This window comes from Cyprinus carpio, chromosome B24, assembly GCF_018340385.1.
Source record: "Cyprinus carpio isolate SPL01 chromosome B24, ASM1834038v1, whole genome shotgun sequence".
Classification (NCBI taxonomy): domain Eukaryota; kingdom Metazoa; phylum Chordata; class Actinopteri; order Cypriniformes; family Cyprinidae; genus Cyprinus; species Cyprinus carpio.
Window position 1 is genome coordinate 12,363,419 of NC_056620.1, and position 13,061 is coordinate 12,376,479.

At 37.5% G+C, this 13,061-nt stretch overlaps 1 protein-coding gene across 4 annotated transcripts in view; it reads left to right on the forward strand.

The window, feature by feature from the left end:
- Window positions 1-13,061, forward strand: part of tpk1 (thiamin pyrophosphokinase 1) — an 85,564-nt gene that overhangs the window by 11,735 nt on the left and 60,768 nt on the right. For 3 of the 4 annotated variants that reach the window (XM_042751642.1, XM_019071395.2, XM_042751643.1), the window contains exons 2-3: window positions 3,092-3,162; window positions 8,073-8,147. In XM_042751642.1, coding sequence (XP_042607576.1) covers window positions 3,123-3,162; window positions 8,073-8,147 — 115 coding nt within the window. In that variant the 5' untranslated portion in view covers window positions 3,092-3,122. Of the gene's footprint in view, window positions 1-2,831; window positions 2,852-3,091; window positions 3,163-8,072; window positions 8,148-13,061 lie in introns of those variants that run through there. The other variant, XM_042751641.1, reaches the window with a different exon arrangement.

The window sequence follows — 13,061 nt, forward strand, 5'->3', positions numbered from 1 at the left end:
TTCTTCTTTAAAGTACAACAAGAACTGATGTCAAGCAGAGAATTTCCCCAGACTAAGTCAGAGAGCCTTGAAATTTAAGTCAATAGAACTAATTACAAAAACACCCAGAGGGAACGAACTACACAACAAGGGCCAAATTAATTAAAGACACAATGAAGGAAAGAAAGAACTTACTTTCTCCATTGACAAGGCTGATTTTTTAACTGTACTGGCAGTCTCACAGGCCTTTTAAAGTCTAAAACTCACTCGCTTAATCCCATTCATTTACTGAGTTGTGAAGAAAGTAACTGTGTGGTGTTTACCTTCACAATCACCTGTCAGTTGTGCTTTATGCATCTACAACTTTATGATGGCAATTATAGTGACTGCATGTATTTCATACATAAAATTTTTTGTACATAATTGCACATTATCAAAAGCAACTTGCATTCTCAAAAGCAGAACGATGCAGTGTTCATTTGTTAACATATTCTGCTGTGAAAATCTGAAGTCATCATGAAAAAAAAAATAAGTCAGAAGAGTAATGTTATTATTTTTTTTTTTTTGCAAAAAGTAGCAAATATTTAGTCTCCTCTACTGACTAATTTGTGACATGTAAAATAAACATACACACATTCATAAGATGTGAAACCTATGTAAATGTACACATTACAGCAATGCCCATGTGTGCAATGTATATACGAATCCAACTGAAAAAAAAAAACAGGGGGATTCAAGCATTTACATGCATTTTTTTTTCTTTTGATCAGACCATCCCAGATCTACATCACCCTTTTCAATACCATAGGAATATTTTTTTTTTGAAACAAGCTTAAAAAAAAAAAACTAACAACAACAACAACAACAAAAAAAAAAACTATCATCCGTTCCCAGAAAACTATTATATAACTTCAGGAGAATTAGAATAAAATGCACAAATTTATGGTACAGTTATGGGGCTTTTGCTGGTTATTTTGAAGCTGGTAAGCTCTAGCCCCCTTTCAATTGCACTGTAATTGCATGGGGGGAAAAATATACAAGATTGATCTTTAGTGTTCCATCTTTCAGAAATAATGACAAAATAATATAATAAATAATAAGGGTGCACTGCTCCTTTAAAGGAAAATCTGTTGAAAATATGTAAATGAATTTGTTTCTTAATCAGAACAGATTTGGAGAAATTTAGCATTGCATCACCTGCTGGCCAATGGATCCTCTGCAGTGAATGGGTGCCGTCAGAATGACAGTTCAAACAACTGATAAAAACATCACAACAAGCAACAAATAATCAGCACAACTCCAGTCCATCAATACATGTCCATTCATGGAGCAAGTGATGTAATGCCAAATTTCAACAAATCTATTTCTGAGGAAGAAACAAACTCATCTATATCTTGGATTGCCTGATGGTGAGTAAATGTTTATTTTTGAGTGAACTATTCCTAGGCCCACCCTGCTTAAGTTTGTGAGTTTCTGGTGCAGTCTGTTTTTGAAAGCACTCTACTTCCATCAATAGTGTTGTGGGTGTCAGGTTAGATTAGACCCTTTTAGTTGCTATGTTGATCCATTTTGGCAGAGTGTTAGGGACACACCACTCTGCCTGCATTGATTTGTTGCTCTCAGCAGGATTGATCCAAATAATGACATTTTGCACTGTCTGTTGAGTTAATAATTATATATTTATCTTGCATATAATTCTCAAAGTGGTGTCCTCTCAACCATTGCTGTCATAAACAGCCAGGATAAGATATCTGTTTCAAAACGTAATAAACAATCAATGAAATTCTTTGAATTGGAGCTTTTTAGTTTATGGTTTAAATGACATGTTTGTCAAAACTTCAGCAGTTCTCTTGTGGAAAAAGAAGTACACTTCAGTATATTTTTAAAAAGAGTAAGTGAACGTGAAGTGAAAAAGTGAAAGTACTTATAAACAGAAACAATTGAATGTAATGTCTTCGGACACATGTTAATTGCAATTAAATGAAAATGTTTTATAGTTAACATTTTTATTAAATTCAAAATTAGTTGAATTTCGAGTGCTTGTTTGACTGAATTAAGTGGGACTTAAATACCTTTACATGTAACTTCATATCTTCTGTTGAATTTGAAAAATGGTTAAAGAGTCCTGACAAATTAAACAAATTTAACTAAAATCTTCTTTAAATTCTATTGAAACTTGTAAGTCATATATTTAAATATATTTCTAATTACACATTTGTAATAATGAAGTTGTAATTTAGTACATTTAAAGGTTACACTTTATTTTAAGGTGGCCATGTTACAGTGTGATTATACATTTAAGTACTGAGTAATATTAACTACATGTACTTACTGTACTATATGGTTAAGGTTAGGATTAAGGTTTGGTTTAAGATTACCTACATATAATTATTTAGTCAATAATGTTATTATTATAATTTTACTATAGTAAGTAGATGTAACATGTAACAAAGACACCTTAAAATAAAGTGTTACCCATTTAAAATATGTGAACTTTAATATCAAACAATACATTATAGTTAAAATTATAATTGTGTTTTACATGTGCTTTAGTATGTTAGTTAACTCATCAAAGCAGTTACTTCTTTAAAGAATGACAATAGATTATTAAACATTATGCAAAGTACTGTAAAGTAAAACTTTTAATTTGAAATGATTACAATATGCACTTTTTTTTAAAAGTGTACTTAAGTGTTTTAAAAACAGTTCTGAAAGTGTATTATCTTTAATTGCACTTAACTGGTCTTTTATTGCATATTGAATAGGACTGGAGACCCTAAAGTAAACTAGATACATATTACAGGGGCAGGGCATAGATAAGTCATATTAGAAAAGTGAGTTCATAGGACAAAGAGTTCATGTAGACAAGGTGGTGAGTGATCTGATCTTCTTAATAGCTGAGCATTTCTTCCATTTCTGTGATTTTGTCATGTATTTTAAACACTTTAAATTGTTTATAGTGTCTTAGTTTTCAGCACATCTTTTTATATGTCATAATAGAAAGCTGTTGTTTTGATTAGAACATCAAGTTTGTCAGATATTCACTCTACAGAAACAAAGCCTTTTTTGCTGTTTTTTAATATTGTATGTTTTTCTTTATTTTCCTCTACAGTTGATGAATCCAGCTGATTATAAACACGACCATGGATGAATTCGCTCCATTAGATTGCCTTTTGCCTTCAGGTATTTATTCATTCTTAACTCATTTAAAAGTCTGAATGCATTTATTCTCGCCCATGCATGCATTTACACTTTGTCCCGAAGAACATAAACATAGTTATTAAATGTATCACAGTGAAACACAGTTACACTCCAAATGCTTTAAATTGGCCACTTTGCATGTTCACAGTTATTATAAGGTGCTATATGTCTTATACATTCCAACCTCATTTGAATGAAAATCTTTTATTTCCAGTGTTTTTAATTCACTACAGCTAAGCATAAGATTTGAAATGGTTTACTATTTCCATCAAGCCTGTGTTTCTTATGCACCTCCACACCTCCACATTCAGGTGTAATTATTTTTTTTATAATTTACTCGGTTTGCACAGATGAGACTACACCAACTCAGGAGAAAATTGATGATATCAAATGTCTGTTTTGCATATTTTACACACAACATGTTTTTCTGTGTGCATTTTTATTAGATCTCTACATATAGTTTTGGTTCTATTAATATATTACCTTAAAACTTTGCTGTTTACTTAAGCAAAGAAACAGGAACTATTAAAACCAGCCAGATTAACATGCTACTTTATTTCAAAGGTCAGGCAATGCTGGCTATAGTTGTTTAGTATTTTGTTTTTTAACAGGATGGTAGAAGCAATTTGGTAATCTGCTAATGATCCCAGTCAAGTTTACTTTCTGCAAAAATGGATAACAGCCCCCCATTCAATAACTGGACAAAAAAGACCCATTTCTAAAAATCGGAGAGCAGTACGGCAAAATAACAGATGTGTTCTGGAGGATTTTGCTCCAAATTATTTGCTCCAAATTTAATCCCTGTCTGGTAGGTGCCCCATAAATACATGACTAGAAAGTAAGTAATCAGGGTCTAATGATTGGCCAAGAATTGCAGCCATGCTTTCAATGTGTCTGAGATTACCTGTGGTCATTACAGTAATTAATGTATTCTCAACGACTAACATATCAACTTTTGTCCTGCTGTTAGCTTCCCTGCATATTTTCACTGGTTAGGTGGTAAAGAAGGTTCACAAGCCGATCACTAAACAGCTGTATACCACTTTTGCTTTGTATTTCACCGCAAAATCTGTGTCTTATTCACAAATCGCAAACCATGCTGTTTAACCAGACATAAAAAGCCTCAAAAAGTGCTGAGCTTTAAAAAATCTTAAAGGGGTGCTATTATGCTTTTTCACTTTTTCAACTTTAGTTAGCCTGTAATGTTGCTGTTTGAGCATAAAAAAGATCTGCTAAGTTACAAAGCTCAAAGGCCTATTCAAAAGGAGATATTTTATTTAACAGAAACCAGTTTTCAAAAACTACAACGAACGACTTGTTTGGACTACAATGCATAATTTCCGTGATTTGTGACATCACAAGGATCGATGAATGGGATGAGACCTGGTTGAGCTGCACTAGAGAAAGCAACGAGTTTTATCACTATATCGGAGACACGCTAGCTATCCCAAAACAGTCGAACTTAGACTGGTTACAATCATCCGGGTTTAAATCACGCTCAAATTGATTTGATTTTGACGCAGTATTTACATTGAAGCTTACAGCAGGTGGCTATGATAAGGAGCATGACATTTCCTGACCAGGTGCCGAGTGGAGCCAATCACAACACAGACTGGCCCAGCTAACCAATCACAGCAGATCTCGTTCCTTGATACAGGAACTATTCCAGCCATTCATGCCAGACTGGGGAGAGAGGTGTTGTAATAATGTAAAATATGTGACAAATAATGTGTTTTTTAAACAACCTAGTATGAGAGCCTGTTCTAGTACACCCCCAAAACAAAATCAAGACCTTGTAAAAGAGCATAATAGGACCCCTTTAAAACAAACTTTTTTTTCAAAGTGATCCTCATTGTAATTAGAATAACTAGAATAACAGTTTCATATTTAGACTGCAGTGAGTATTATTTTAGCATTATTTATATACTAATATAGTATCTGTGTCTATATAAAATTATATAAAGATGTTTTTTTCTGTCACAAAGATGAATTTTTTGTGTGTGTAAACATTTGGCATATTTCTGATTCTTATTCTGATTGGTATTTTGAATTAGCTTTCATTTTTATATTTTCAGTTTAAGTTTGTTTTAGTAATATTATGTCTTTGTCATTTGTTTTTAATTAATAATAATTGATACTAATCAATGTTCATTTTAATTTTTTAATAATTCTATTTATTTTTCATTTCTATGTATTTAAATTTTAGATTTAGTTATTTTAGTACTTCAACTTATTTTGTTTCAGATAGTGTAGTCAATGTTTTTTTTATTTATTTATTTATTTATTTTTTAGGTTAACTTTTTCATTTAATGTTATTAGATGAAACAACACCACTCCAGTAGTGGAGTACAAAAGCCCTAAGATTGCAGGCATTATTATATGTAATATGTAGTGTAATGTAATTAAATAATGATATATAGTTTTTTTTTTTTATTAAGATCTCAACTGTAAAGCATTAATATATATATATATATATATATATATATATTTTTTTTTTTTTTTTTAATAATTTTATTAATTTATTTTTTTTTTTTATTAAGATCTCAACTGTAAAGCTTTACTGTAGAACTAGTGTTAGTGTGCTTGCTGTACCTAATTTTTATAACATTTTCCCATAAGGTCTACATACTCAAGAGATTTCAAGACAAAAGACTCATGAGAACAAAAATTCCCTGGAATAGATGGACTCGTGTGACCTTACGCTTCTCTGAAATGTTCTATATAGCCCTTCAGTAAAATGAAGACTGAAGACATGACCCAGATTTTTGACCTAGTCCAAAAATACGCCATTCTCGATTCTCATGTCTCAGCATGTGCGTCCAATCCTTTAAGTCATACATATTCAGTAAATTTATATTTAATAGAAGGCTGTTTAGAACAAGAAATTGCGTTTCATGTCCTATTCATTCCAATTTGTAAACTAATCAAACCGAGCTTGTTTATGTGTTGAATTGCAAATTTGTTGTATCCTAATGAACAGAAAGCTCTCAGCTAATTTGGCATATGATAATTTCTGTGTATTTCAATTGATAATTCCCAAAGAAAATATTCAAATGCGGAAAATGTCCTTGGTGCTCTACTAAAACTATGTTCTGTCAAAAATGTAATTTATCAGAAGAGGAGATCTGAAATGTGAAAAACCAGTGTGGTATAACTGTTGCAAAATACAGATGTTGTTTCTTCTTGGAGTCTTCTACCTTTCGTCACTGCCAGTGGTGTTGCGATAGCTCTCGTTCATTATTACGCTGTGTTTGCTCTTCAGGACCTTGATATTTTCTCAGTCTGTTCTGCAAGATGTGTTCTGTTCACAGCTGCATCGGGATACCTGTGATTTATTCAGAGAGAGTTTTGACACGTACACTTTGTACTTCACTCATTGCATTTGCTCAACCTGTGATGTTAGTTGTTCTTTTTTAACAATGTGCACTTAAAAAAATCATTACATTAATGCAGCTCTGTGTCCTTAATGCTGCCAGCATTTATTAGCTATGTAGAGATTTTGGGATGTTATTCAATTTTAGCATTGTGCTGAACGGAGAAGAGACTGATTAGCTTCATGTTAAAATAGCTATAATTAAAAATGTGTGAGCAGCTTGGCTCTGAAATGTATCGGAATTAAATGTGTGAACCCATGCATTTGGAGCTCTGAGATGCCTTACAGAACATTATCTTGAAATATTAAAAACACTACGTAATGGAGTATTCGCATTTTGTTTTCTCCCATAGAGTGTTTCAGACTGGATAGTTGGATCAGTATGTGACAGAACGTGACTTATATGTTCCAACTTTTTTTTTTGGAACTGTGGCCTAACTGTTTTTAAAAAATTGTATTGTACTGCCTCCAAAATTCTTTTGTTCATATAAAAATATAATAATATTAGGGTTCGTCTCCAACAAAAAAGAAATAAGAAATAATCTTTTGCTCTAAAAAATGTCTGTATACTGTCTTTTATTTGTTTATTTGATTGATTGATTCATTGATTCATTGATTCATTCATTCATTCTTTCATTCATTTAAATAAGAAATATTTTTGAAAGATTTTTTTTATAACATTTAAGCACACCATTTCTCAGTACTTTATTTATTTAGGTATTCATTCATTTGTCCAAGTGAATAAATAATTATATAAATACAATTTAAATTTCATATTTCTGTTTATAAATTATGGGAGCTTATATATTGTGGTGGAGTCTTTTGCTGAATTAATTTTTTTTTTTTTTTGAAGAGTTCCAATGCAAAAGCCTCTAAAAGCCATCTTGGTCAAGAATGAGATAACGATACTGAGTGAATTCTCTCCACACATAGTGTATGTTCATCAAGTACTTTCACTTCAAATGTGCAAAATCCCAGCCTCAACCTATTCAGAAGTACTAGTACTTACATAGAAACCTATACATAGTAGCCAGAAAGAAATGCTAATTTTAAAGAAAAACGTCAGACGTACTTAGAGGCTTTTGCATCTGAACTCTTCAATGTTCTTTACTGACTATTAATTGACTTTCTGTATTATTACCAAGAATAAAAGTGATATTTTACCTTTAATGTTAAAAAATATCTGTAAAGCAGAAATTGCTTTGTTAATATTACACAGTTTGCTTACATTGCTGCACATAAAGTACATCTAGCCGTTGTGGAAAAACCATCAGAATTTGTGTTTAGGCAATTACCAAATGCATTATGGTCTATTATCACAGTTATTACTCTTGCTGTTTTCATTAGCTGCTTCTGTTTAGAGCTGTATCTCGCCAGATCAAACCAAATATTACAAATTTTTCTCAGTTTCACACTGTAAATGGGAGGACTGAGACTACATCATAACCACAGGGTGCTGTTGAAATATAGCTGCCCGTTAATGTTCACTTTCTGTGTGTTTCTTCTGTTCTTTCACCAGGAAAACAGAGGATTTGCTTGGCTATCCTAAATCAGCCGATAGATGAGCGGTACTTCCATGTGTTGTGGAGTAAAGGTATTGATTTTGTGATGAATATCATACATCGGCCTATGATTTGATGCTTGTCTGTACTTGTATGGATTGCTTGTGCGGTGGAGAATGGCTACATACCTGGCACAGAACTCTCTGGAAAAGGTCAGACAGGCCTAATCAGTGAAATATAGGGCCACTGTATGCTATAAAGCCCCTATGACCCATAATGCATTAGTCATCCTTTCGATTCTCCAATGGATGAGCTATGATTACATAACTCTTCTGTTTTCTGTTTGTCTTTATAGTGCTGTTTGCTTTCAGGTACCTTTATTTGTTGATCCCAACCAGTTTTCAATAGCAGCCTGAATAACAGCACTTGTACAACTGTCAATTTAATTTTATTATACTAATGATAACAAATAGTGCTATTATTGTTAAAGTAAACAGATAAAACCATTACAATTTCTATTTTCCCTTTTGTTGTTATTGTTAAAGGGTTCATATGATGCGATTTCAAGTTTTCTTTTCTCTTTGGAGTGTTACAAGCAGTTCGTGCATACATTCAAGTTTCAATTCAATTCAAGTTTATTTGTATATCACATAAAACTAAACATCTAAAACAAAAGAAAGCTTTACAATCAATCATACAAGATGGCGGCGCGTCCACACGCAGCGGCTTCTCTCTGTCCCGACAGAACGGTGTTTTCGTGTTTTTTGTCTTGTGAGTCGCAGTGTTTTTGTACGTCGTCATCGCGTCTATCTGTCTTTAAGCGCGCATACAGTCGTGAGTTTCTGCTGGATGTCGGCAGAGCCGCATTTTTAGAGTTAAACTCCGCGCGCGCAAGCGGAACTGCTGCGAGATCTCGAACTGCTACGGAGGCCTACATCATCACCGACCCCCACTACTGCATCTCGCCCACAGCGGAGGCGCCACAAGCGGCGTGAGAGGAAGCAGAAGAGGGGTAAGCGCGGAGGTATCCGGGCTAGGCTAACGGCTAACCCACACAAGCCATCTATCCCCACCGTCGTACTGGCTAACGTACGCTCTTTGGACAATAAACTGGACTACATCCGATTACTACGTTCAAACTCAGAGGACTGTAAGAGACTGTTGTGTGTTTGTATTCACGGAAACATGGCTCAGCGACAGCGTTCCGGACTGCGCCATTCAGCTCGACCAGCTGACGTGCTATCGAGCAGACAGAGCTCGCGTCGCGGGAGGAAAAAAAACCGCGGCGGCGGGCTTTGTGTTTACATCAATGCCACGCGTGGTGCCGCGATGCTGTTGTGATCTGCAAAACACTGCTCACCCCTGGTGGAGTTTATGATTATTAAGTGCCGGCCGTTCTATCTGCCGAGGGAATATACTGCCATACTGCTCGTTTCGGTTTACATTCCCCCGAAACAACAACAACAGCAACAGGAACGATGCACTAAATGAACTGTACCAGCACATCAGTGAGCAGCAGACAGCACACCCCGATGCTTTTCTCATCATAGCTGGGGATTTCAACCATGCTGACTTAAAGAGTGTGTTTCCTAAAATACACCAACACATTAAACTTTCCAAACAAGAGGTAAAAACATTTTAGACTTTGTTTACACCACACAGAGAGGAGCTTACAAAGCCCTCCCCCTCCCCCACCTCGGTGCCTCAGACCACATCACTGTCATGCTAATGCCTGCATACAGACCGCTCGTTAAAGTCGCCAAACCAGTTCAGAAAACAGATTCAAGTGTGGCAGAAGGATCGTCTGAGGCTCTTCAGGACGCTTTGATACAACTGACTGGAATATGTTTAAGCAGGCTGCCACTTATAATAACTCCACTGACCTCCAGGAGTACTCGGAGACTGTCACTGCCTACATCACCAAGTGTATTGAGGATGTAACAGTCACAAAAACCATTACTGTCCGGGCCAACCAGAAGCCGTGGATGACAGGGGAAGTCTACAGACTCCTGGAGACGCGGAACGCTGCCTTCAGAGCTGGAGACGAGGGGGGCCTGAGAACAGCCAGGGCCAACCTATCCCGCGGCATCAGAGAGGCTAAGAGACAGTACTCCAGGAGGATAGCCCATCAATTCAGCGACAGCAGAGACACCCGGAGCCTGCTGGCAGGGGATACAGACCATTACGGACTACAAGCCCCCACAGCGGACCTGTGACAGCAACATCTCTCTGCTGAACGAGCTGAACACCTTCTTCGCTCGCTTTGAGGCACAAAACAGCTCCACTGCACAGAAGACTCCACCTCCTCCCAGTGACCAGGTGATGATGCTGACCCCAGACAGCGTGAGGAGATCTTCAGCAGGATCAATGCACGCAAAGCTCCGGGTCCTGACAACATTCCTGGGCGTGTACTGAGAGACTGTGCAGCAGAACTCACTGATGTCTTCACAGACATTTTCAACATATCACTTAGTCAGGCTGTTGTTCCCACATGCTTCAAAGCTACCACCATCATTCCAGTCCCGAAGAAGCCATCTCCATCATGCTTTAATGACTACCGTCCTGTTGCACTTACTCCCATCCTCATGAAGTGCTTCGAACGGTAGTCATGCACCACATCAAGTCTGCCCTCCCCCCCTCCCTGGACCCATTCCAGTTTGCATATCGGTCCAACCGGTCGACCGATGATGCCATCTCAACTACCCTCCACTCAGCACTCACACATCTAGAGGACAAAGAAAAGACTCATACGTCAGAATGCTGTTCATAGACTTCAGTTCAGCATTCAATACAATCATCCCTCAACAGCCCATTCACAAACTGGTCGAGCTGGGGCTCAACACTTCGCTGTGCAACTGGCTGTTGGGACTTTCTGACTGGAAGACCTCAGGCAGTACGTGTCGGCAGCAACACATCCAGCACCATCACATTGAACACTGGGGCCCCCCAAGGTTGTGTGCCGAGCCCCCTCCTCTTCACTCTGCTGACCCACGACTGCACACCGTCACACAACTCCAACCTCTTTATTAAGTTTGCGGATGACACGACTGTGGTGGGTCTCATTAGCAACAGAGATGAGACAAACTACAGGAGCGAGGTGAGCCGCCTGGCCGGGTGGTGCAGTGACAACAATCTCTCTCTGAACGTGGAGAAGACGAAGGAGATTGTTGTGGACTTCAGGAGAGCACACACTCAGCATGTTCCTCTGACCATCAACGGTGCGACTGTGGAGAGAGTGAGCAGCACCAAGTTCCTGGGTGTGCACATCACAGAGGACCTCTCCTGGACCGACAAACACCACAGCACTGGCCAAGAAATCACAGCAGCGTCTCTACTTCCTCCGCAAACTGAGGAGAGCCAGAGCCCCACCCCCCATCATGTACACCTTCTACAGAGGCACCATCGAGAGCATTCTGACCAGCTGCATCACTGTGTGGTATGGCGCCTGCAACGCGTCCTGCCGGAAGACTCTGCAACGCATAGTGAGAGCAGCTGAGAAGATCGTTGGTGTCTCTCTCCCCTCCCTCCCTCCAGGACATTTATGGAACCCGTCTCACTCGAAAATCCCTCTACATTGCAGGTGATCCCACTCACCCGTCACACAGCTTCTTCAGTCTGCTGCCATCAGGGAGGAGACTGCGGAGTCTCCAGGCCAGGACCAGCAGACTGAAGGACAGCTTCATCCATCAGGCTGTCAGGAAGCTGAACTCGCTCCCGAACTTACCCCCCCGTCCCTCTTCTGCCTCAGGCACCACTGAACTATGAACCCTCCACCCCCCCTCCCTCTAACATACGAATGTCATGCACCAGTCACTTTGTGCAGCAGTGGTCTGCTCACTACCTCATTCACCATGGATCTGACATCATTCTACCTCCTCATCAGTCAGTTTAATAAAAAACTGCTCTGAGCCCTTTGTCACTTTGTCACTTTTAATCAGACTGAATAAGCTATTTTTTTATGCACTAAAAATCTTTTTTATCTGCACTGTTTGTTCACTGGTTTGCACTCTATCTGCCATGTGCCTTGCGCTGCTTTTATTTAACCTTATTTTTATTTTATTTTTTCTATTATGTCTTTTTTACATTCCCTTATTCTATAGTTTTATCTTATATTTTATATTTGATCTAGATTTTTAGGCTCTACTGTTAGTGTTATCTGTATGCACCGAGGGTCTGAGAGTAACGCAATTTCGATTCTCTGTATGTATGTACTGTACATACCTAAAAATATACAATAAAACAAACTTGACTAAACTAGAACTAAATTAACATACAGAAAATTAAGTTTCTACAATATTTAGTAGTAGCTTATCAGTGGTGACTGTCAGTTCATGTGCATATGGCAGAAATGTTCAGAAAAATCAATAAAAGACTTAAACAAACAGACGATTAACACTATTAGCAGCAATTATGCAATCAAACTTATAGCAAAAATACATAAGATTCCTAAAGTTGCAAAGACTAAAGTCTCAAACCCAAAGAGATATTCTTTATAAAAGTTAAGACTCGTCCACGCCCTCCTAAATCGCCTCATTTAAACACGCCCCCACATGTCTGTGTCACTGTGTGGGAAAATTTGCATAACACCGCCCAAATATTCATGCAAAGAAAGAAGGCGTAACTTTGATTCTCGCTGTAGTGCTGTTGCCGCTGGCGCCATGTCATGGAGACGCTGTGTGTTTCGTTGTGAAAGTGAAAATACTATGTTTGGCCTTCCAAAAGAGGGCACAACTAGAAATCAGTGGTTAAGTTGTATTTACAACACTGTTCCAAAACAGTTCAAACCAAATATTTGGCATTTAACGGAGGACTGTTTCCTGAACCTACAATGCTGGCTGTTCTGACTCACATGTTTTCATATTTAAAGAATTTGTCACTGATGATTCAAACACAAGTTTTGAGCAGTGTAGAGTAGCACTCGTTGTTTGTCGTTTCTCTGATCACAAATGCAGACACATGGTTTTATGTTTACACAGCGTGATACGCAACGCATAAAAAGACAATAT